Source organism: Euleptes europaea, chromosome 11 (assembly GCF_029931775.1).
Source record: "Euleptes europaea isolate rEulEur1 chromosome 11, rEulEur1.hap1, whole genome shotgun sequence".
Classification (NCBI taxonomy): domain Eukaryota; kingdom Metazoa; phylum Chordata; class Lepidosauria; order Squamata; family Sphaerodactylidae; genus Euleptes; species Euleptes europaea.
Window position 1 is genome coordinate 15,337,117 of NC_079322.1, and position 25,426 is coordinate 15,362,542.

Genomic DNA, 25,426 nt, shown 5'->3' on the forward strand with positions numbered 1-25,426 from the left:
TCTTCCAAACCTTCCAAGCAGAGACGCTCTGCTTGCACTAAAAAAAGCCCATTAATTTCAGGGTGTACCCCCTCCCACCCCTCCAGTCTCTCTGTTTAGGCAGAAAGTCATTAAGAATGCAAAAAATGAATACAAAGTGCTTCGGCCCTCAGAATCGCCATTAACTGCCACTGGCCTGCATCCACGAGGGAGGAAAAACATATTAAAAAAAATGCAAAATGAGGTCAGGAAAGCAATCTGTGGGACTGCAGACTCCTTTCAGCCTCTCCTTATAACAATTTCTCAGATCTCTGAAAGAACAATTTTAGCTGATTATACACCCCCACCCCCCAAAAAGAAATCCTTTAATAGAAAGAGATGTCAAATTCTGTTTTGACAGCTCTGCCTTTGGTATAGCGACTGTAAAACTCAACTACCTAACGTGTCACTCATGCGTGGGGTATCCGGCCCCGCTAAGAGTGAGAACAGTGTAATTTCATAGAAGCCATCCATCAGGAATTCTGAGCATGAATGCCATCAATAAAAAATATCCCCATAGTGGGAAGTATATTCTTACCCTGAGAAGCGCTGGCTAGTTTTAAACCAATCTAGGCTGGTCCCCAGTGTCAACAGCATTTATTTGCTTAGACTTTTCATATCAGTCCTTTTTACTGGCCCCTTAAATGCATTCAAACAGAAAAAAAGCACTGTTGTGTAAGAATAAGCAGGATCTTATATTTGCTTCTCGAATACACAAATCAAGACATTTCTAGCCCTACGGTTAATTCTGAGAATCTCAGCAGCACAGCCTACATGCAGTATGTCTAACTCACTGGGTACAACCATCCTCCTTGTGGTCCTCTTATTGTTTATTGTAGTGGTTAGAGTGTCAGCATAGGATCTGGGAGCCCCAGGTTCCAATCCCCACTCTACCATGGAAGCTTGCTATCGTAGGCCAGTTCCTCTCTCAGCCTAGCCTACCTCATAGGGTTAGTGTTGTGAGGATCAAATAGAAGAGGGGAGAACAATGTTGTAAGCTGTTTTGGGTCTCCACTGGGGGAAAACATGGGGTACAAACATCTAAATATTTAAAATTAATTTATTAAGACTTTTAGACCTCTCCTTTCCCCATGGGTCAAGGTGGATTACAATATAGAACTAGACAGAAAACAACAATAAAACCCAAATTTCTCCCCAATCTAATAAAACATAATACAATACAATAATATACTTGTAACACATGAAGTTGCCTTATACTGAATCCGACCCTTGGTCCATCAAAGTCAATATTGTCTACTCAGACTGGCAGCGGCTCTCCAGGGTCTCAGGCAGGGGTATTTCACATCACCTACCTGCCAGTCCCTAACTGGAGATGCTGGGGATTGAACCTGGGACCTTCTGCATGCCAAGCAGATGCTCTACCACTGAGCCACAGCCCCTTCCCTGAAGGAAAGCAGAACCTACACTCCATTGAAAGCTCTGGTAAATAAAACAACCTTACAGTGTATCCTAAAAGTTTCTAAGCTCATTAAATATATTAGTTATAACATTTGCTCAGCTATAACACATAATGTCCACCATGCATAGGCCTAAACCACTTCCTGGATTTTATGAAGATTAATAACCACATGGCCAAGGTCAATCCACATGTGACTTTATGGACATCATTCCTACAGGAACATAACAATGTCCATATAACAAAGCCAGTGTAGTGTAGCGATTAGATAGTTGTACTAGGATCTGAGAGACCCAGGTTGAGTCCCCCACTCTGCCATGGAAGCTCCCTGGGGGGACTGTGAGCGAGTAACACACTCCCAGCCTACCTAGAGGAGAATGACGTAAACCACTTTAGATGCCCATTGGAGGGCATACCAAGCAGATGCTGCAGGGATGCTGCCTATTGAATGATCCCCCATTAAGACAAACCTCCCTGCACACAGAAATGAACACCAAGAGGAAAGCATTCAACCTAGACTTCTTCCTGAAATGCTACTTGTGTCTGTCCAGGGAGACTCCCCCTCTCATGTGTGCGTGTAAAATGCTGTCAAGTCACAGCTAACTTATGGCGACCCCAGCAAGCGTTTTTCAAGCAGGTGGTTTGCCATTGCCTTCCTCTGCAGAGTCTTCCTTGGTGGTCTCCCATCCTACCATTGACCCTGCTTAGCTTCCAAGAGCTGATGAGATCAGGCTATACCATGCTGCCCTTTGTTTCCCTTAGGGATATTCAAGCATGCAACCCTTTTCACACATTTGCAGCCTGAAAGAGGTAGAGTTTGTGAAAAGGTTTATTATATGACTCTGCTGATGGTGTCAACTGGTCTCAGCTCTCCCATACGTCATTGGGGAAAAAAACTGAATGTAATATATTTTCACAAGGCATAGGAAAAAACACACATAAGAACATGAAAAGCCATGCCAGATCAGACTAAGGCCCATCAAGCCCAGCAGCCTGTTCACACAGTGGCCAACCAGATGCCTCTAGGAAGACCACAAGCAAGACAACTGCAGCAGCACCATCCTGCCTGTGTTCCACAGCACCTAATATAATAGGCATGCTCCTCTGATCCTGGAGAGAATAGGTGTGCATCATGACTAGTCTTCATTTTGACTAGTAGCCACGGATAGCCCTCTCCTCCATGAACATGTCCATCCGCCTCTGAAAGCTTTCCAAGTTGGCCGCCATCACCACATCCTGGGGCAGGGATACGCACATCTTCAGTGTATCAAGGACAGCTCCAAGGTGTTTCACTGGGAAATGCAGTTTGATTATGCTGTTTAGACCCTTACCTTTTTTGCAAGATGGACCATCGTACGCCGTCCTGGAGCAGTCGCAGGAGTAGCCGTTATACTTTTCAACGCACTTGCCGCCGTTCTCACAGTACATCCCAAAGCTGGTGCAATGGCCAGAGCACCCGGGCTTCACTCCCGGCGTGACTTTTGCCCTCTCTTCTAAATCCAGAGTGACCCCATTCATTCGTAGAGAGCGAATGCAGCCCAGAAATCCCTTCTGTGCACCTGCCGCACCTGGACAAGGACAAAAAAAAGACAGCTTAAGAATCAGCAAAAACAGTTTAGTTACTTCTGGGTAGTAAATAATCCTATTCATGTACTGTATAACCAGATGCCACCTTGCCCCACAAGCAGGAACAATTCTCCTCCCACCATGGCACCTCAAAGGAAAGTGGAGGAAGCAATGGTTGCTCCATCAAGCCTTCCTAAGAGACTTTGAGCCCATTCCTGAAGGGTGTGTGTGTGTGAAGCTCCTTATAAGGTGGCACCTACACCGGTGCGGGGGCAAACACACTGGCATCTGGGCACTGCCAGCCCCTGCTGCCAGCACAGCCATGCTGGCAGGGCTTTCCCAGAAGGGAAAGCCCGTGTTGCCATGGGGGGGGGGTGTTCTCAGGGGTGCAGCTGCCTTTAGGCAGCTTCCACAGTCCTTTTTGCCCCAGGAATGGGGGATTTCCCCCATTCCCTCTATTTTTCTATTTAGAAAATCCTTTTCTCTCTCTGAGGCGGCCGGGAAGCCCCTAAAGAGGCAGCGTGACTGTGTCGCTCCCAGCCACTGCAGATCCCCCCCTTCAGGAATGGGCCGTAACAGTACAATCCAAAGTAGGTCTACTAGGAATCCTGCTGAGGTCTAGTAAATGGGGCTTACCCCCAGGAAAGTGTTCTTAGGATTGCATTGTAGTCCCTGTCTTGTCCTCCTCCACCTCCTCTTCAAAGTGGACTTATTTTTTTCTTTTTTTGAAAACTCGTTTTTTTATTTTTCAGAGCACATTAGCCTGTGGTATCTTTCTGGGTGAGCTAATGTCTCCTGAGGATGTGGAATAGTATGGTATAGCCCAGTCTTGTCAGATCTTGGAAGCTAAGCAGGGTCGGTACTCGGATGGGAGACCACCAAGGAAGGCTCTGGAGAGGAAAGCAAGGGCAAACCACCACTCTGGACATACTTGCCTTGAAAACCCCTTGCTGGGGTCGCCATAAGTTGGTTGCAACTTGATGGTATGTATCTACGTACACAATGTCCCCTAATGTCCTCTGGGGCACTTTGAGGGTTTTCTTTATCCTCCTCCATCCCCTCTTCAAATTGGACTTAGAGTCCACCGCTCTTAACCACTACACTATGCTGGCTCTCCCACCCCCAATAATCTTTGGGGTACAGGCTGTCATACTCAATTATTTTGAGGACACCAAGCAACCTCCCAACGAACTGACAAAAATAAAGAATAAGCTTATGTTTTACTGAATAAAACTGGATAAAAGGTGCAACACTTAAATAACAAGAAGATCCAAAAGATAAAAATGTGCTCCCACATAATGCACATGCCTTAGAAAATGGAATATAAATTGAATGAATGTCCCCATGAGTAACTTTTAACATGTCTTAATTCCTTAAAGAGAGCATGTAAGAAAAACCCCTTTTTACTCCCCTGTGTAGGGAAATACAGAACAAGAGCTTGAATCAACGTGGCTAGTAATGGGGGGCAAATTCTGACCTGGGGAAGTCTGTTTTACAAAACTCCTGCCACTTGGAAAGCCTTTCACAAAAATGAGGGGAGCCCAGGTTCTCTTGAATTTGGGTTTTAGCCAGAATCTGGAAAATGTGGGCAAAATGAGCTGGGAGAGCGAGGCAATCTCTGATGGGCAGAAAAGGCATGCATAATCAAAGGGAAGCCCCGAAGCAGACAGAGGGGGTGACCGCGGGGAAACATCCCTTCAAAAAAGGCTCTGTGCCGTTCCCTTCTTTCAAATTTACCTGGCAGCAGATCAGGGGTCATTTCCCAACTGCTTTGAAAAAGTGGATTTTAGCACTTAAACATCAATACAGTGCAGGGTACATACCAACCAATGTACAACATCTACTTACCAACGTATAACTGGCTGTAGAGCTCCAGCCGGGTGTGGCCTTCTGTAGGGGCCTTCCGGATCTCCAGTGGGAGCTGATCTACCTGGAGGCTGGCCTGTTTAACGTTTCGCTCAGCAATGACGCGATGCCACTGGTCATCATTGAGTGGACTGGGTGATCTCACAATGATTTCCACCGGGCCATTTCCGACATCGAATGAAAAGGACACGTCGGTTGCAGCTGAAATACCAACGACAAGACCCCCCCATATTAAATGTGAAAGGTATGTGGGTATTATGGTTGCCAGCCTCTAGGTGGTGGCTGGAGATCTCTCGCTATTACAACCGATCTCCAGGCGACAGAGATCAGTTCCCCTGGAGAAGATGGCTGCTTTGGCAATTGGACTCTATGGCACTGAAGTCCCTCCCCTCTCCAAACCCTACCCTCCTCAGGCTCCACCCCTAAAATCTCCTGGTATTTCCCAACCTGGAGCTGGCAACCCTAGTGGGTATATACAGATGTTATGTTATGGAAGGCTGCTTGCACTGGAGAAAAGGACTGCCATTAGTAGAATGGATCCAAGGGGTCTACTTTTTAGCTTTTCCATTAGAGAGAAAAGAATCCTTGCTCAGACTGGGGAGTGGACAGACTTCAACAACTGATGCATTATTGGTTAAAACAATGCATTTGAAAAATACAGCGCTTTCGGTTGACATTGTTCTGTTCAGTTGACGTTGTTTGGCCATCCTCCTTGGTGAGGCACTTATTTATGGGCATCAGTGCTGAGTTTTGGGTGCTATCTATATCAATTGGGCTATAGTTTTAAAGTTTCTATTCAGCGTTTTAATGCTGATATATTTTTTTATGAATTCTTGTACTGTTGGAATCCATCCTGAGCCCTGTGATGCTGGGGAGGGGAGGGTATAAATTTAAATAACAACAACTACAACAACACTGAGATGGACTCTACCAGCTTTCCCATAGGTGAAAGGAGGGAATGTATTGTCAAGTTGCAACTGACTTATGGTGACCCCATCATGGGGTTTACAAGGCAAGAGATGAGCAGAGGTTGTTTGCCATTGCCTGTCTAGCAGCCCTAGTCTTCTTTGGTGGTCTCCCATCCAAGTGCTTACCACAGCTGACCCAGCTTAGTTTCCCAGCTCTGAAGAGATTGGGCTAGCCTGGGCCACACAGGCTGCTGGGAGAGGGAGGCAGCCATTCAAAAGGCTATGCTGGGGATCATGGGACCTGCATGGGCAAAAGCCATGCAGGGTTGGGGACCTGCAGTGAGGATAGGGTTGCCAAGCTCCAGGTGGTGGCTGGAGATCTCCTGCTATTACAACTGATCTCCCGCCCATACAGATCAGTTCACCTGGAGAAAATGGCTGCTTTGGCAATTGGACTCTATGGCATTGAAGTCCCTCCCCTCACCAAACACCGGCCACCTCAGGCTCTGCCCCAAAAATAAGAACATAAGAACATAAGAAGGGCCCTGCTGGATCAGACCAAGGCCCATGAAGTCCAGCAGTCTGTTCACACAGTGGCCAGCCAGGGGCCTCGAGGAAGCCACAAACAGGACGACTGCAGCAGCACCGTCCTGCCTGTGTTCCACAGCACCTAATATAACAGGCATGCTCCTCTGAAACTAGAGAGAATAGGTATGCAGCATGACTAGTATCCATTTTAACTAATAGCCATGAAAACCCCTTTCCTCCATGAATATGTCCACTCCCCTCTTAAAGCCTTCCAAGTTGGCAGCCATCACCACATCCTGGGGCAGGGAGTTCCACAATTTAACTATGCGTTGTGTAAAAAAATGCTTCCTTTTATCTGTTTTGAATCTCCCACCCTCAAGCTTCAGCAGATGACCCCGCGTTCTAGTATTATGGGAGAGGGAGAAAAACTTCTCCCTGTCCACTCTCTCCAAACCATGCATAATTTTATAGACCTCTATCATGTCTCCCCTCAGCCGCCTTCTTTCCAAGCTAAACAGCCCTAAGCGTCTTAACCGCTCCCCATAGGACAGTTGCTCTAGTCCCCTGATAATTTTGGTTGCTCTTTTCTGTACCTTCTCAAGCTCTGTAATATCCTTTTTTAGGTGTGGTGACCATTGCCAGTCTAGCAGCCCTAATCTTTTTTGGTGGTCTCCCATCCAAGCACTTACCACACTGACCCAGGTATCTCCAGGTATTTCCCAACCCAGAGCTGGCAACTCTAAGTGAGGAGGAAAATTAGGCAAGTCTGACTTGAAAAGATGGTAGGATCCCAGTATCCTCCCAAAACCAATATTTTAATTTGATTCTGCAATGGAGATTTAATTTGCAATTAAAATGTAGAATATAAACTTTTTAAAAAAGGATCATCTTTACAAATTTTATTTAAAAAATTACCTGAGGTCATAAACGAGATGGTGCTCAGGAACTTTATGATGTTACTTTGATATGACCCGAAAAGTGGCAGGAAAATATCAGAAATAAAATATATACAACACCTCACCAAGGATAGAAATATATAGAGATCCAAAATCCAAATAATAAAAATAAATAAATAAAGTAACAAATGAGGAAGAGGCGATCTTGTGCGAGAAAAGTATGTGAAGCTCTAAGATGCATTTGGATGCAAAATGGGGATAGCAATAAACAAACAGACAAATAAATAAATAAATAAATAAATAGCATTTTAAAATAAAAACAGCTTCTAGATAAAAGGCAACTACCCTTCTAAAAACCTCTTTTCACTTTATTAGAACTCCCAGAGCTTTAAAATGTAAAATCAAAACAATATTAAAAACGACTCAATAAAAGCAAGAAAGCAGACAAAACAACATTAATGAAAAAGCAGCAAAGAAGGACAAGACTGAAGCACTAAAATAGTCATTTTTTAAAAAAAGACAGAGGGGAGGAGGGTGTCTGAAAACACCTCTGTTGCATCACAGCAAACAGACACACAGACAGATGTGGTTTGCAACCTCCCCTTTCCATATATATGTTTCTCCTTCTCTTCTGACTGTGTATGTTTGTGTTAAGGGCCATCAAATTGCTTCTGACTTAAGGCAACCTTATTAATTAATGACCCCAGAAACATCCTATCTGTTTACTTTTTCTTTTTCATGGAAAATGGTAAGGGAAAGGATCATAAAGTCAAGTGAGATCTATGGGAAAAAGGGAGGCCAGCTGAGGGAAATGTGGGGTCGGTGTTCAATATAATAGGCAATGATGAATGATCAGTTCAACAGAAACATACTTCAGTTGAATTCAACACAGACGTATTTGTTCAGTCCAAGTCTACCCAATCAGATCGGACACAACGATTTCCTATTATATTTAGCACTGACCCCCCAACCTTCCCTCTGCTTCTCCCCTTTCCCCACAGAGTTCACTTGCCCTTACAACCCCTTCCTCTACCATTTTCCATGAAAACGTTGGCTAAATATGGTAATGGATAAGATTGCAGTTTACAAACTAATGAGATGGGGTGGGGGAGAAATAGGAATGGTTTCTCTTTATGCAAAGATGGTCTTTATTCTTACATTATCAGAATCAAGTTAAACTAGAGGAGGTAATGAACCTTGGAGTCTTAAAATGTATTGAAATGGTTATATTTAAGTTTTTCTTTTTCTTCTCTCTCTCTTTTATTTACATACATCACTTCCCCCCCCTACATTTGTAAGCAATGAGGTTGTTTCTTCCCCTTTTTGGGTTTTGTTAATGGAAAGTAATTTGATGTATAAAGTAATATTATATTCTAAAGGTTTATAATAAAACTTAATTGAAATAGTAAAAAAGTAGAGATACCTTTTTTTGGACCAACCTATATGTTAATGTGAGAGATTGATGTTTGGATCTCCATTAAAAAAATAAAAAGGTAATAAAACAAAATAAAAAGGTAATAAAACAGTTACAAGAGAGTGCAACTTGGATGAAGGTGCTAGCATGGGGAGGGGAGAGGAAGAAGAGGGAGGGCTTTTCTGCACTACTTATTTTCATTGCTTGTGTTCCCATACTGCATTGGGTTTTTTCTCCTCTTCTGAACATATTTTGCTCCCTCTGGTGGTTGCTTTGATATTTTATCTCTGTATCTCCAGTTTATTTCCCTGCATTTTTAAAGTGCTCAGGAATACACCAGTGATACAGTGATGAAATACCTGAAGTGACCACTAGAGAGAGCAAAACACACGTGGAAGAGAACCCTCCCAATGCAATACACAAGCGTCAAAATACACAATACACAAGGGACCAGACGGTATTCATCCTAGAGTTCTTCAAGAATTCAAATGGGAAATTGCTGAACTTCTAACAAAGATATGTAATATGTCCCTTCGATCAGCCTCTGTACCAGAGGACTGGAGAATGGCCAATGTAACACCCATTTATAAAAAAGGTTCCAGGGGGGACCCAGGAAATTACAGGCCAGTTAGCTTAATGTCTGTTCCGGGTAAATTAGTGGAAAGCATTATTAAAAATAGAATTGTCAAGTATATAGAAGGGCAAGGTCTGCTGGGAAAAACCCAACATGGCTTCTTTAAGGGTAGGTCCTGTCTCACTAACCTATTAGAGTTTTTTGAAAGCTTCAATAAGCATGTGGACAGGAATGAGCCTGTGGATATTGTGTATTTGGATTTCCAAAAAGCTTTTGACAAAGTCCCCCACCAAAGACTGCTAAGCAAACTTCATAGTCATGGGATAAGAGGACAAGTCCTCTTATGGATTGAGAGCTGGCTGAAAAATAGGAAGCAGAGAGTAGGAATCAATGGTCAGTTCTCCCAATGGCGGGATGTGAGCAGTGGGGTGCCTCAGGGATCTGTGTTGGGACCGGTGCTTTTCAACCTGTTCATCAATGACCTGGAGTTGGGGTTAAACAGTGAAGTAGCCAAGTTTGCAGATGACACCAAATTATTTAGGGTGGTTAAAACAAAATCGGACTGTGAAGAGCTCCAGAAGGATCTCTGCGTACTGGAAGAATGGGCATTAAAATGGCAAATGAGATTCAATGTGAGCAAGTGTAAAGTGATGCATATTGGGGCAAAAAATCCCAACTTCACATATACACTGATGGGATCTGTGCTGGCAGCGACAGACCAAGAAAGGGATCTTGGGGTGGTGGTGGATAGCTCAATGAAGATGTCAACCCACTGTGCGGCTGCTGTAAAAAAGGCAAATTCCATGCTGGCCATAATTAGATGAGGAATAGAGAATAAAACTGCTGATATTATACTGCCCTTGTACAAATCTATGGTGAGACCACACTTGGAATACTGTGTACAGTTCTGGTCACCACACCTAAAAAAAGGATATTACAGAGCTTGAGAAGGTGCAGAAAAGAGCAACCAAAATGATTAAGGGACTAGAGCAACTGTCCTATGGGGAGAGGTTAGGACGCTTAGGGCTGTTTAGCTTGGAAAGAAGGCGGCTGAGGGGAGACATGATAGAGGTCTATAAAATTATGCATGGTTTGGAGAGAGTGGACAGGGAGAAGTTTTTCTCCCTCTCCCATAATACTAGAACACGGGGTCATCTGCTAAAGCTGGAGAGCGAGGGATTCAAAACAGATAAAAGGAAATATTTTTTCATACAACGCATAGTTAAATTGTGGAACTCCCTGCCCCAGGATGTGGTGATGGCTGCCAGCTTGGAGGGCTTTAAGATGGGAGTGGACATATTCATGGAGGAGAGGGGTATTCATGGCTATTAGTTAGAATGGATACTGGTCATGCTGCATACCTATTCTCTCTAGTATCAGAGGAGCATGCCTATTATTTTGGGTGCGGTGGAACACAGGCAGGATGGTGCTGCTGCAGTTGTCTTGTTTGTGGCTTCCTAAAGGCATCTGGTTGTCCACTGTGTGAACAGACTGCTGGACTTGATGGGCCTTGGTCTGATCCAGCAGGGCCTTTCTGATGTTCTTATGTCAAAATAACATGTGCGGAAAAGCCGAGAGAGGCTTTTTAGCACTTTTACATACACACAGAGCCACCTGGCAGAGAAAAGAGGAAGGTGTCCACATTCTTCCTGTCCTGTTTCCATAACAGGGGTAAAAGTACATCTGGAGAGTCAAAAACAGATCTCCCAGAATTGCTACCTTGTGCCCTTAAAACCCTCAGTCTGCACACCCTAACAGTATGTGGAGGAAAAGTAGGATTGCTTTTGTTCACATTCATCCTTGCTACTCTTCTCTCTCCTTCCTTTGTTTTGTCCAAAATTTGTGTTGTGGGACTTGACCTGTTTTGCTTGTTCTTCTTTCAAGCATCCAGACATTGATGCTGCCACATCAATCATCAAAACAGACAGAAGCAAGACAGAGCGCATTCTTTTCCTTGCTGGTTTCGATGTAGCTTCAAATTTGAATTTGGACAGCCGCCAGTTTGCTTTTGCTCATTTAGGTCCAATCAAATGCATGCTGGTTGGGGGAAATTGTGGGCCGTGCCTGTGACACACTAACCTTGTGGGAACACAAGTAGTATCTACTCAGTGCAAATGCCATCTAGTTTATTTGACGAAAAAACAGGGAAAGCAAAAGGTGGGAGGGGGGAGATCCTCAAACCTATTGAGAAAAATGTTGTAAGCTTGATAAAGCTCCCTGGCTCTCAGTGCTGCTACTTGCATTTCTTGGAGGTGAAAAGCACAAGCGAAGTGAATAATCTATGGACTAAACCAGCATAATTTAAAGCATACACTGTGCAAACCGCTGGACCATAGAGCTAGAAATCTGTATGCCAGGCTACTGGACTAGAAAAAAATATGGAAATTGATGGAAACAACTTCCGATGTGGCAGAAATTTATTCCTGCAAATGCCTACAAACATATTCTATTTCTGGTCCTCATTGCTAAGGCTCATTTCCTATTTTGGATTTATCTGACCACCCATCCTAACGGAGGCAGGAAGAAGAGGAATCTTACCACATTAGCATTGTTGCTATTTCCCCCCAAGTTTCATATTTTAAGAGAATGTAAATTATGTTACAAGATTTCCCCCCTTAACTTTTTATCATTTTCCCCCTTAACATTTATAGGCTGCACTCCCAGCCAACACAGCTCTTGAATTAAGGACCAAATAGCTACAGATTTACATAGCGATGAGGACGGAGTTCATAGTAGAGTGCTTGGAAATTAGCTTCGTGAGTCCTCCCTCCTGCTTCCCTCCAGGCATTACAAATCAGGCCCAGATTCCTCAAGAATATAGGTCATACTCTTGACCTGAAATGCTCTGTGAAAAGCAATCCTGTTCCATACCTTCTTCCCCCTTCCAGTCATAAACTTATCAGCTTGTAGAGTAGGGTTGCCAGGTCCCTCTTTGCCACCGGTGGGAGATTTTGAGGGCAGAGCCTGAGGAGAGGGGGATTTGGGGAGGGGAGGGAATTCAGTGCCATAGAGTCCAAATGCCAAAGAGGCCATTTTCTCCAGAGTAACTGATCTCTATCAACTGCAGATCAGTTGTAATAGCAAGAGATCTCCAGCTACTACCTGGAGGTTGGCAACCCTATTGTAGAGGCCTCCTCTTCTAGGCCTTTCCAAGTCCTCTAGTTGGCCATTACATAGGGTTCCAGTTCCAAGTTGGGAAATATCTGGAGATTTTGAGGGTGGAGCCTGAGGAGGGTGGAGTTGGGGGAGGGGAGGGGCATCAGTGGGGTATAATGCCATAGAGGCCACCTTCCAAAGTGGCAAACTGATGTCTGTCGCCTGGAGATGTTGTAATAGTGGGAGATCTCTGTGTACCACCTGAAGGTTGGCAACCCTACCACTCCATGAGACAGGAGGTTGGGGTGGGACTGAATGGACCAGTGATTTGATCCAGCAGGGCTGCTCTTACAATTCTAAAGTTCTCGGTGATTCCAGCTGGGCTGCAAGTTGACCAAAACATAGTCAATTTATGTCATTTCAGAAACAGAACAGAAATGTTTCCTTCATAACTCATATGTATGGGGTAGGATCGAGGAAGAGGAACTCATGTTACAAGTTTTTACCACATCCAGAGAAATTATTCTTGGTCCCTCACTGGAAGCCATTGGCACTGGGATATTAACAGAGGTGGCTGAACAGATGACTTGGGGACTATGTGCAGTCTGAGGTTCACTTTTTAATAGAAGTCTGGCCATTTTTCTCCAGGTGATCTGATCTCTATCAGCTGGAGATGTTGCAATAGCTGGAGATCTCCAGCTAGTACCTGGAGGCAACCCTACGAATAAGGGTTACTCAACCTGTATTATTTAATTTGCTTCTTTTTGGTGTCCTCACACAACTTGTTTTCTGCAGCTTTGTATGTTATTACCTTGTTTGTCTACTATACCATGCCGTTTGGGCTCTGCATTTGGGGAGGTAGTTTTTATTTTTAATGGGCCGAACGTGTGCAGTCAGAGAAACAATCCTACAGGCACTGCTGACATTGAGTGTACACCATCTTAGAAAGATACAGTAGAAAATGAACTAGAACAGGGATCCCCAATATGGTGCCCGTGGGTGCCATGGTGCCTGTTGGCACCTTTCCTGGTGCCTGCCAAGAGTTTTTAGAAAGGAGGTGGGGCCAGGTGAGGCTTTTGCCCAGCAAGGCTTCTAATTGGCCATTGGAGATTTGATTGGCTGTGCAGATTTTTAAAAAATGCTGCTTTGGCAGCAGCTGCCACCACAGCACAAGGATCTTCACTGTATATGTGAAGGTAAGCTGCGGCAGCTATTTTGTGGCGGACTCTGCCTCCTGTGGCAGCGATTCTGCGGCAGCCGTTTTGTGGCTGCGTCCATACACTGTGTCAGAATTCGAAAGGTACCCACAGGCTCAAAAAGGTTAGGGACCCCTGAACTACAACACACCCAAATATTAAGTGATCCAAGCTGCAGATCTGGGGCTAGCGTTAAAGAACACTAAATTGCAAAGTACAGGTTGAGTATCTGGACTGCTTGGGACCAGAAGTGGTCCGTATTTCAGATCTTTGTATATTTTGGAATATTTGCATATGCATAATGGGATATCTTGGGAATGGGACCCAAGTCGAAACATGAAATTCATTTATGTTTTATATATATTTTATATACACTTTATACACATAGCCTGAATGTAATTTTAAACGATATTTTTAATAATTTGGTGTACATTGAGCCATCAGAAAGCAAATTGGTGTGCTGCTGAGGGCGTGTGAGTAATGCCTGCATGCCAGCTCACAAAATCTGGTTTTCAGGTCACTCCAGAATATCAGATGTCCAGATAAGGGCTACTCAACTTGTATAATACATATTTCTACCAGCATGAGGGTGCAGATTGGATTCTCTGCTTCAAGGACCAACATGTCATGGGCTGCCTCTGCTTTCAAGAGATGTCTCTGTAAAGGCTGGAAAATTAGATGTACATGTTCAAAAACCGGACAAGCCAACAAAATTGCAACACAGGTCTCTTTTTTAAAGAATGGTGAATAGGGTTGGAAAAGCTTTCAGTCAAAGGAACATACGCATAATCAGTAAATGGTTCTTCTCCAACTGTGTCTCTCTGCAACCATAAATCCCACTCATTTCAATGAGTCCCGCATTGGCGCATCAGTTTGAACAGGAGGCCGCCCAGTGCCATTAATGAGCCTCAAGAAGACAGCTGATAATGTTCAAATCATTCCTTTTCATGCCTGGTCCTGATGATTCCCCAGTCAGCCTACAGCCTTTGTATCTTGGCTTCATTCTGACATCCCTCTTGGCTATCCCGACTGAGGCTCATGTGCTACGGCAGGGTGTTTGACAATATTTCCCATAATGAGATTGGAAGAGATGGCTGATATTCCTCAAGTCGCCGGATAAAATACAAGAGATTTCACATGGTTTCTTTGAAAGGGGGAAAAGAAAGATGGCTGTCATCCCTCGCTGACACAGGATGGATCTTGATCGCATCATCCCTTGATCCTAGTCTGCACATTGTGGGAAGCCAGCAGCAATACCATCAAGACTCCATTTTTGTTGGCTTTTCTCTTTCCCACACCATCTTGAGGATATGGGACTTGCTTCAGTCTACTAGCTATAAGGAGCCATGAAACAGAGGTTTCTCACACATGAACACATGAACCTGCCTTATACTGAATCTGCCCTTGGTCCATCAAAGTCAGTACTGTCTACTCAGACCAGCAGCAACTCTCCAGGGTCTCAGGCAGGGGTCTTTCACATCACCCACTTGCCTAGTCCTTTAACTGGAGATGCCGGGGATTGAACCTGGGACCTCCTGCATGCAAAGCAGATGCGCTACCCCTGAGCCACAGCCCCTCACCAGAAAGGCTGAGAGCTAGAAGAACCTTAATAGCCACAAGCTCACTGGCTGCATCAGCAGCTCTGAGAGGAATCAAATCTCAACCTGTGCCTTGCCTTGAGATTGTTAATTAAGGCTGTTAATTAAGTTAAGCAGAGTGGGGTTTGTCCCAGCAGTAGCATTTCAAGCCTTGGAAACCGCTAAGTCCACATCAGCATGTCTTTCTAAGAGGTTCTTTGTATAGGGTGATCTAATTTGGGCTGTTGGAATTTTCCAGCATTTTAGTGTGCACTGAGCGTGTTATGTGATTGCTCCATACTTTCTAATTCCTCTGCCTGAATATTCGTATTTTTCGTCATAATACGTTTTAGATATGAACTCTATTTGACTCAAACTCAGATAGAATGTTAATATTGCCTCATATCACTGTCCAACGTATTGTGGTTCATTTAATTCAGGGGTCAGCAACCCAGATACACAGTTCTCTGGAATGCATGAATTCCATTTGCCTAACTAGGGTTGCCACGTACCCCCTGGCAACTGGCAGGGGAGGGTTGGGGTAGGCTTACCAGCCGTAAATTGAGGCCTCAGCCTGGTCGCCGTCATTATGATGATGACATGGGAGACTCTCTGGTATTTGGGAGAAAACAATACCAAAGCATCTCCCACATCATCGGTGATGTGATGACATCACTTCCAGAAGTGATGTCATCAAATCAGGCTGAGGACTCAATTTAGGGCTGGTAAGACCCTGGTTAGGAGGGAAGGAAGCATGGTACAGCCCAATCTCATCAGATCTTGGAAGCTATGCAGGGTCAGCCCTGGTTAGTATTTGGATGGGAGACCACCAAGGAATACCAGGGTTGCTATGCAGAGGAAGGCACTGGCAAACCACCTCTTGCCTTGAAAACCCCATAAGGGGTTGCCATACGTTGGCTGTGACTTAATGGCACTTTACACACACACAAGACCCTGGTTGGCTGGCTGAATGGCACTGGGGGGAGAGGGCCCAAACAGAGGGATTCCCCACCTCTAGCTCTATGCCTAACTGAAAATATACAACTTATCATTATTCATAAATGAAATGTTGGTTAATAACCTAAAATTTCTGCAACCCAAACTGTAGGGGTCTCAACACTGCCTAGGCAAATGCTAGCAGATTTTGGGGGCAGCAAGGGTGGCATTTGGGGAGGTGACATCACTACCATGTGACAGTCTAGGAATTTTCTCTAATCTCTGTGGGAAAGACCACAGAGACTAGGGATGATTCCTAGAGTGTCACTATGCAGGCCATTTCTTTCTCCCACTACCCAAGTTCTCGAGGGTAAGAGATTGGGGCTGAGGAATTCCTCACCAGGCCTGGGCAATAGAAAAGCCAACCAAACACTAATGCGAATCTTCTATTGAGAAGTGACAAATATAAGTTCTTATAATACATCATAAATATGCACAGCAGTACCCTGCATAATTGTTTTAGTACATTGGCACAAATCTTGGATTACTGGGAACTGTTCCCCCCATTCCATAAACCATCTCTGAGTAGCCCTTTGTGTGTGTTAAGTGCCGTCAAGTCGCTTCCGACTCATGGCAACCCTATGAATGAAAGTCCTCCAAAATGTCCTATCTTTGGCAGCCTTGCTCAGATCTTGCAAATTGAAGGCTGTGGCTTCCTTTATTGAGTCAATCCATCTCTTGTTGGGTCTTCCTCTTTTCCTGCTGCCCTCAACTTTTCCTAGCATGACTGTCTTTTCCATTGACTCTTGTCGTCTCATAATGTGACCAAAATACGATAGCCTCAGTTTAGTTATTTTAGCTTCTAGGGTCAGTTCAGGCTTGATTTGATCTATAACCCACTGATTTGTTTTTTTGGCAGTCCACGGAATCCGTAACACTCTCCTCCAACACCACATTTCAAAGGAATCTATTTTCTTCCTATCAGCTTTCTTCACAGTCCAGCTTTCACACCCATACATAGTAATAGGAAATACGATGGCATGAATTAATCTAGTCTTGGTGGTCAGTGACACATCCTTACACTTCATAATCTTTTCTAGCTCCTTCATGGCTGTCCTTCCTAGTCTCAATCTCCTTCTGATTTCTTGGCTGCAGTCTCCCTTTTGGTTGATGGTGGAGCCAAGGAATAGAAAGTCTTGAACAATTTCAGTTTCCTCACTGTCAACCTTAAAGTTGTGTAATTCTCCTGTAGTCATTACTTTTGTTTTCTTGATGTTCAGCTGTAGTCCTGCTTTGGCACTTTCTCTTTTAACTTTCAGCAGTAGTCATTTCAAATCTTCACTATTTTCTGCCAATAATGTAGTGTGATTGGCATATCTCAAATTATTAATGTTCCTCCCTCCAATTTTCACTCCACCTTCATCTAAATCTAATCCAGCTTTCCTAATTATATGTTCTGCATATAGATTGAAGAGATAGGGAGATAAAATACATCCTTGTCTGACTCCTTTGCCAATTGGAAACCATTCCGTTTCTCCATATTCTGTTCTAACTGTGGCGTCTTGTCCAGAGTACAGGTTGCGCATCAAAACGATCAGATGTAGAGGCACACCCATTTCCTTTAAAACCAGCCATAGCTTTTCGTGATCCACACAGTCAAAAGCTTTGCTGTAATCTATGAAACACAAGCTGATTTTCTTCTGAAATTCTCTCGTATGCTCCAGTAACCAGCGTATATTTGCAATATGATCTCTAGTGCCTCTTCCTTTTCTGAAACCAGCTTGAACATCAGGCATTTCTCGTTCCATATATGGTAACAGCCTTTGCTGTAAGATTTTGAGCATCACTTTACTTGCTTGAGATATTAATGCGATGGTCTGATAGTTGCTGCAATCTTTGATGTCTCCTTTCTTGGGAATTGGAATGTAAATGGATCGTTTCCAGTCTGTGGGCCATTGTTTCGTTTTCCATATCTGTTGGCATATTCTTGTCAAGATTTTGATGGACTCCATTTCTGTGGCTTGGAATAGCTCTATTGATAACCCATCTGCTCCTGGTGATTTGTTACTCCCGATTGCTCTCAGTGCAGCTTTCACTTCACTTTCTAAAACTGTAGGTTCTTCTTCAAAAGATTCTTCTTGGAAAGAATCTGTTATCCTTTAATCTCTTCTGTATACTTCTTCAGTGTATTGTTCCCACCTTTTCTTTATTTTGCCCTGTTCAGTTAATGTATTTCCATGCTGATCATTCAGCATGCCTAACCGTGCTTTAAATTTCCCTTTGATTTCTTGGATCTTGTGGAACAGATCCCTTGTTCTTCCTTTTATGTTGATCTCTTCTGTTTCTTTACACTGGTTATTATAATTGGTCTCTTTGTCTCTACGTGCGAGTCACTGGAACGTTGCACTTAGACTTTTGATTCTGTTTCTGTCACCTTCTACTTTTGCTTCTCGTCTGTCTTTGGCAATTTTAAGAGTTTCCATCAAGGTTTTTCATTTCTTTTGGCTACAGGAATAATCTTTGCACATTCTTCCTTGATAATATCGCTAGTTTCCACCCATAGTTCTTCAGGTTTACATTCACTTGAACTCAGTAATGCAAATCTGTTCCTTACATGGTCTTTAAACTCTTCAGAAATATTGCTTAGATTGTATTTTGGTGCTATGAATGTTTTGGTGTTTTTCTTAAGCTTCATCTTGATTTTTGATATTAACAATTCATGATCTGTACCGCAGTCGGCTCCTGGTCTTGTTTTGGCCGAGAGAATAGAGCTTCTCCATCTTCTGCTTCCAATTATGTAATCTATTTGATTTCTATACTGGCCGTCTGGTGATGTCCATGTATACAATCGTCTATTTGGTTGCCTGAAACATGTGTTTGCAATGAACAGATTGTTGTCTTCACAGAATTCTACGAGGCGCTCTCCTGCTTCATTCTGTGCTCCTAGCCCAAATCCGCCAACAACATTTGATTCTGCTTTGTTTCCTACTTTTGCGTTCCAATCTCCTATGATTATCAGCATATCTTGTTTAGGTGTGTGGTCAGTTTCTTCCTGAACACTGGCATAAAAACTTTCAATTTCTTCCTCATCAGCATCTGTAGTTGGGGCATAAACTTGAAGGATGCTTCTGTTGATAGGCTTTCCCTGAAGTCTGATTGATATTATTCGGTCAGACTTTGCATTATAGCTCCTGACTGCCTTTGCTACATCTTACCTCACTATTAAAGCAACTCCGTTTCTTCTCTTTTTGTCATTCCCTGAATAAAACACTTTGTAATTTTCTGATTGCAAATGTCCTAATCCAGTTCACTTTAATTCACTTACTCCCAGGGCTGAAATGTCCTTTAGTCCCATAAAAATCCTTCGTGCCGTTTTTGTCCACATACTGGCTATTCTAGCATCCCACCTACTTGTCAAATATTTCTTGACCTAAAGACTTCCTTCTCTTTTTAAAAAAAAGCTGTACTTGATTCTGTACTGTGCCACAGGTGGCCGACCTCTGAGCTAAGGCAGTTGAGCTGTGGATAATCAAGTACATGCCAATGCGCACCACCTCTCTGTGCCGTGAGAAATGTTACCTCACACTGTGAGTTGATTACATGATCTTGATAGCTTGATTGTTCTTCAACAACTGAAAAATGGTGACTGCTGATGAGCTACCAAGTGGCACCTCGTGGATTAAGAGAAGTTTCATTGCCGATGGTGCTTGCCAATGCAGACAAAAAATAACTTTGTTCATGTTTTAGGGCACAGATGAAGCATCCATTCCCGCAATTCCCATTGTGAGCTATTAGTTTTGTCCCTCCCCGAAACAGCTTCATAGAAACCCAGTATTCTGCCCCAATTGTGCAGTCAGGCATGCGTTAAACAGTCGCTGAAACATTAGGATGAATTAGGGAAATTGTGGAACGTAGTTAAATGGTGGAACTCCTTGCCCTAGGATACAGTGATGGCCACCAACTTGGAAGGCTTTAAGAGGGGAGTGGACCTGTTCATGGAGGATAGGGCTGTCCATGGCTACTAGTCAAAATGAATACTAGTCGTGATGCATATCTATTCTCTCTAGTATCAGAGGACATGCCTATTATATTAAGTGCTGTGGAACACAGGCAGGATAATGCTGCTGCTGTCATCTTGTTCGTGGAGTTTCCTAGAGGCACCTAGTTGGCCACTGTGTTAACAGGCTGCTGGACTTGCTGGGCCATGGTCTGATCCAACATGGCTTTTCTTATGTTCTTATGATGCATATCTATTCTCTCCAGAATCAGAGGAGCATGCCTATTATATTAGGAGCAGTGGAACACAGGCAGGATAAAGCTGCAGTCGTCTTGTTTGGGGGCTTCCTAGAGGCACCTGGTTGGCCACTGTGTGAGCAGCCTGCTTGGCTTGATGGGCCTTGGTCTGATCCAGCATGGCTTTTTTATGTTCTCATGTCCTAAATCTTCAAGGAGGATGTTTAATTATCAAGGCTCATGCTAATTACATGATGAATTTTCCTTCTCAGTTTCACGGTTATTTTTAGAGACTGCCACTATAAAAAGGGCAGGGAGGGAAAATGAGTAGCCTGGGTGATGGGAACAAAGCATTATGTATATATCAGGAGAGGGAAATTAGCGTCCTGGGTGCCTGGCTCTGCTTCCAAGCAATTTTATCTAGTCCTTGGCAGCAAATTTGGATGAAGGTGCAGTAAATATTCTTTCTGGATTTATTATGTAATGCTGTGTGCATGTACCTGTGCTTCATAACTGCGCTTTCAGCTTAGATGGTGCCAACTTTATTACAGAGGTTCATAGTCCATGACGGATGTCAACTTGTGTAGTATAACATTTTCAAACGTCAGCCCAAACCTCCACTAAAACAGCCACAAGTTTGGGACACTGTCTTCTGTCTGTCACCTCAAACTCCATGCTTTCAGAACTGTTGGCTTTCGTTCTACACTTTTAGGCTGAAAGTTACCCTCGTATTCAGGCAGTGCGTCAGCGGCCTATGACTAAGTGATGAGATGCCATTATGCCATTTGACACATTCCAAAGTGCACAGATTGAGTTTGGGGTCCCTTTTCTATGTCCTGCATAACAGACGTGAGTCGCAGGTCCTGCTCAATTCTGATTGCAATTATAACACACATGGATCGATGGATTCAGCTTTCCCTTTGGGGTATTTTTCACGGTGGATTTTGCTTCGGTTTCGAATAGGAGCAAACAATAAACCGAGCAACAAAACGCTCTTCTACTGGAAAGTACGGCTCAGAAGTGGTTTGGATTGCCTCTCTTTTAACCCAGCTTATTTTGCTCAGTGGGGGAAAACACGGATCTGCAGTGAATAACCAAAATTTGCCTCCGACGCAAATCAGCGTCGAAACAGCAGCAAATCTCCGTGAAGAATACCCCTTTGCACATTTTTTCCTGACCACAAATGGTCAGGGGAGCGGCATTATTTGGACTGCTGAGGAAACTGACAAGTGTACAAATCCACAAGTTATTATTAATTTTTAAAATAAGAACAATGTTTCTTTGCTCATTTAAATCCTTCTCTTTAAAAAACAAAAACAAAACCCATGTCTTCTCTGTTTTGCCATGCAGGTATCTCAACGTTGTCTGCCTTGCCTGAAGATACCATCTGAACACTCCATCCATGTTAAGGTTAGCAGAAAAGGTAATGGCTAAAATTGCAAGGACCATGTGAAGGGGTGGGGTGGGGGTAGAACAAAACACAGAGAAGTGTGGAGTGAATCTAGTTTCTGAAAACAATTTTTACTTAGGTTAACCTTGGATGTGACGGCTGACCAACAGTCTGTAAAAGTAATTATGTTCTGCAAATTTACTGAGGTATGTAAAAATGAAGCCTGAGATAATTCTCCATCTTTGCCAACTGTTCCTCGAATGTTGACAAGTGAAAGACTGAAAAAAGAGCAATATGATAAATGGGCCAGTCAAATGCTTTAGCCCTTCTCCTAGGTGCATTTTATCAATGTGTTCTTCATGACAGCACATCTTGTCAGCTATTTTGAAAAGTGGTCCCCCCCTTCCCAATTATAAATGCACTCTCTTGGCTCAGGAAATAAAGTTGGGGACTTTGCTTAGGGTACACAGAGGCCTGCAGGGATACCCTGCTGAGTCTAACACACTGACAAAACGTTTCCTCTTCAAACAATTCCCCGCCATGTTCATGAAATTAAAAATGAACATTAACTAGTGGAGTAGTCTAATGGGCATTGTTAGCGGGAGCTCTTCGCTTAATTACCTCAGAGATTCATTCACTGTTTACAAAATGAGAGAATCTGAGCTTTAACACGACTAACCCTATATTACTTTATACGAAGTGGATCCTTTTTCATGGACTGATTAATAAATTCATTCTTGGCGGTTGGGGCCACGGGTGCTGTTGTCCCGGCCCCTTCTAGTTTCGAGTGAGGCCCAGGACAGGATTGTCCAGTCTACAGCAGTTGGCTGTTGGGCCCCCCCTCAAAAGGTCGCCCTCCCCTTTGTGAGCCTTTGTCAGGTGCTATTGAGAGGGGAACATCAGCAGATCCTTTTGGGGCCAACGTGATTTTTTGGGTCTCCGATGATGGGCCCTTTATGGGGGGATGATTTATTCACCTGATTCATGTGGCCTTGTGAGGTTTTGGAGAAAGAGAACAGGTCCTCGGGCTGGCTGGGCCATAACTAGGGATGGCAGAAACAGGGCAGGTTGCTGAGGATAGGTAGGACTAACCAGTGAGGGCCGTTCTTGTAATAGCCTACCCTTTATGATACAGTTGGGTAGGCTGGGAGGAAACACGCCTGATGCTGAGCAACATCAGCCAATCCCTTAGAGGAGGAAGAAGAAGAGTTGGTATTTATACCTTGATTTTCTCTACCTTTAAGGAGTCTCAAACCGGCTTACAATGGCCTTCCCTTCCTCTCCCCACAACAGACACCTGATGAGGTAGGTGAGGGTGAGAGAGTTCGGAAAGAACTGTGACTAGCCCAAGGACACCCAGCAGGCGTCATGTGGAGGAGTGGGGAAACCAACCTGGTTCACCAGATTAGAGTCCTCCGCTCATGTGGAGGAGTGGGGAATCAAACCCGGTTCTCCAGATTAGAGTCTGCTGCTCTTAACCACTACACGACACTGGCTCTTAGTTGTGTGTATAGTGGGCTGGGGTAGGTGTACAAGGTCTGGCACCTCTTACCACAGTAAAAGTGCAGCCAAGGATACACGAAGCCCACAAAAACAGCTGGCTGAGTTTGGAACAAGAGTGGAGTCGTCCAAATAAAGGTTGTTGTGGGCTGCCTAACGCAACCCACCTGTAATTATAGTACCTTATGACGCAGATCTGCCATTTGAAAAAATGAGTTAAATCCAAGTTTGGTGGAATCAGGAGAGACAGGTAGATTATGCATCCTAGTGACCTGAAGGATTTGGGGCTGTAATTCAGCCTGTGTGGTACCACCAAGGTTGTCAACTCCAGGTTAGGAAATGCCTGGAGCTTTGGGGATGAAGCCTGGGGCAGGTGGGTTTTGGGGAGGGGAGGGACCTCAGCAGGGTATAATGCCCTACAATTTGTCCTCTGAAGCTGCCATTTTCCCCAGGGAAACTGATAGTTTCAATGTAGTCTGAAGATCAGTTGTAATTCTTGGAGATCTCCAGGCCTCACCTGGAGGTTGGCAACTTGAGGTAACATCCATGATTGGCCAAAGGAGGAACTGTAAGGAAATTGGCCACACTAACTAAGGAAGCTTGCTTTCTAGCAGGTCATATGATAGAGACCCTCTATAAAATATTCTGGAATACCTCTCTCACTGATCTGAGCAACAAGACCTATTGACTACAGACTGCGTTCCTTTTCAGAGGAACTGGATCTGATGAGTCCATAACCTTTCCCCTATAAGCAGCTGAGGGTGATTTTGTGTAGACAAATTGTGAGGGGGAGGGAGGGTTAAAGACACCCTCCCTACCATTCCTCACTCAATGTGTCAACTTCCCATGGCAGTGTTTCATTTAAAAAAAAATTCTGGAGAACTGTTTAGACCTAAGAAACTGGAAGATCAGGCAAGAAATCAGCCTACCTGCAAACACCCGTTAAAAATCTAATGGATAGTGCTAGATTCAACAACTGCAATTTATCCCAATCAACTGTTTTGGAGTGTGTCCATTCAATGGAAGACTTAGGGTTGGATCCAGAGGTAATTTCTACTGACAGAAGAATTTCCATCAGGTGAACAAGACTTCTCGTCTCCCCCTCCCCCCTCAGTCTGACATGGACACCTAACAGGGGACCTCCAGGAGCAGGGACCCCCAGGCAACAGCAAATAGGGGACCTCTAGGAACAACACAAGAAATGAATTGGGTGTGTGTGTGTGCATGGGAGGAGGGAAATCATAAAAAACTGCCTGCCCCTTCCATTAGTGGAAATTTACAGCTAGAGGCAACCTATTATTCATCCTGGAACCAAAAGCAGATCTACTCAGAATCTTACTTAGGTCTATTCAATGGAGCTTACTCCCCGGATAGTGTACTTAGGCAGGACTGCACTATCAGACCCTTTTTTTGGGGGGGGGGTCACTGCTTAGTAGTTAGTTTTATAGCACATGCTGAATGGATGATGCTAAACACCTTTACCTTTCTTACCATTAATGGTGGAAGGACAGAAGATACTCACATTTCAGCTCAAGTTTGATGAAGTCTGTATTCCCCAGATTCTCGAGAAACACTCCATCAGGGGCTGATGTTTTGAAGTAGAAAGAGATGTCAGCGCTGGTTTCCCCTTGGAAGGTGGAGAAGTGAAGATATGAAGACGGAGTAATGAACGATGCTGCGTTCCAGTAATTCTCTGTGGAGACATGAGCAAAGGGAAAACAAAGGATTTTTCCCCACCGGCATTTCTTTTGATTTAAATGTTACTTAGAAACAGAAGGAATCAAAATGAAAGCTGAGGCTGAAGTTTTAAATGCCAGACCCAGGATAGCACTCTCCACATCCATCAAAAGAAACAATTCCTCCTTTAAAAAAAAAAAAAAAAAAAGCTCATTTATAATTTATTTACGTTGATAAATTGGTGTCCAAGATGCTTTCAAATTCACGTCTGCCATAAATGTGCTATAAAATTCTGCTTACATTCTGCACAAAAAAGTAACTTTCCCCCTATAAGCAGCTTGGGGGTGTGTGATTTTGTATAGAAAAATTGTGAGGGGGAAGGGTTACAGACACCCTCCCTACCATTTCTCATTCAACGTGCCAACTTCCCATGGCAGCCACTGCAAAGTTGGCATGCCAAACTTGGATCAGGAACATGAATGACCAATGGTTTTCCCAAAGGTCCACATTCCATTCCCTTCGTGAGCTGACTTACTCTGTGATCGACCACCAGCATCTCTTATGAGGTTTCAAACTAATAAGAAAATACTTCAATACTTAGATAAGCTACTAGGAGGTAAAAACAAGAAAGTCC

The 25,426-nt window shown here is 43.8% G+C and overlaps 1 protein-coding gene across 1 annotated transcript in view; it reads right to left on the minus strand.

Moving 5' to 3' along the window:
- The window catches only part of CNTNAP2 (contactin associated protein 2), a 744,578-nt gene that overhangs the window by 101,930 nt on the left and 617,222 nt on the right, over positions 1-25,426 (minus strand). Inside the window, exons 14-16 of the mRNA XM_056857035.1 lie at positions 24,638-24,808; positions 4,850-5,068; positions 2,767-3,003 (exon numbers count right to left, since the gene is read on the minus strand). Of these exons, the coding sequence (XP_056713013.1) occupies positions 2,767-3,003; positions 4,850-5,068; positions 24,638-24,808 (627 nt within the window). The remainder of the gene's footprint in view (positions 1-2,766; positions 3,004-4,849; positions 5,069-24,637; positions 24,809-25,426) is intronic.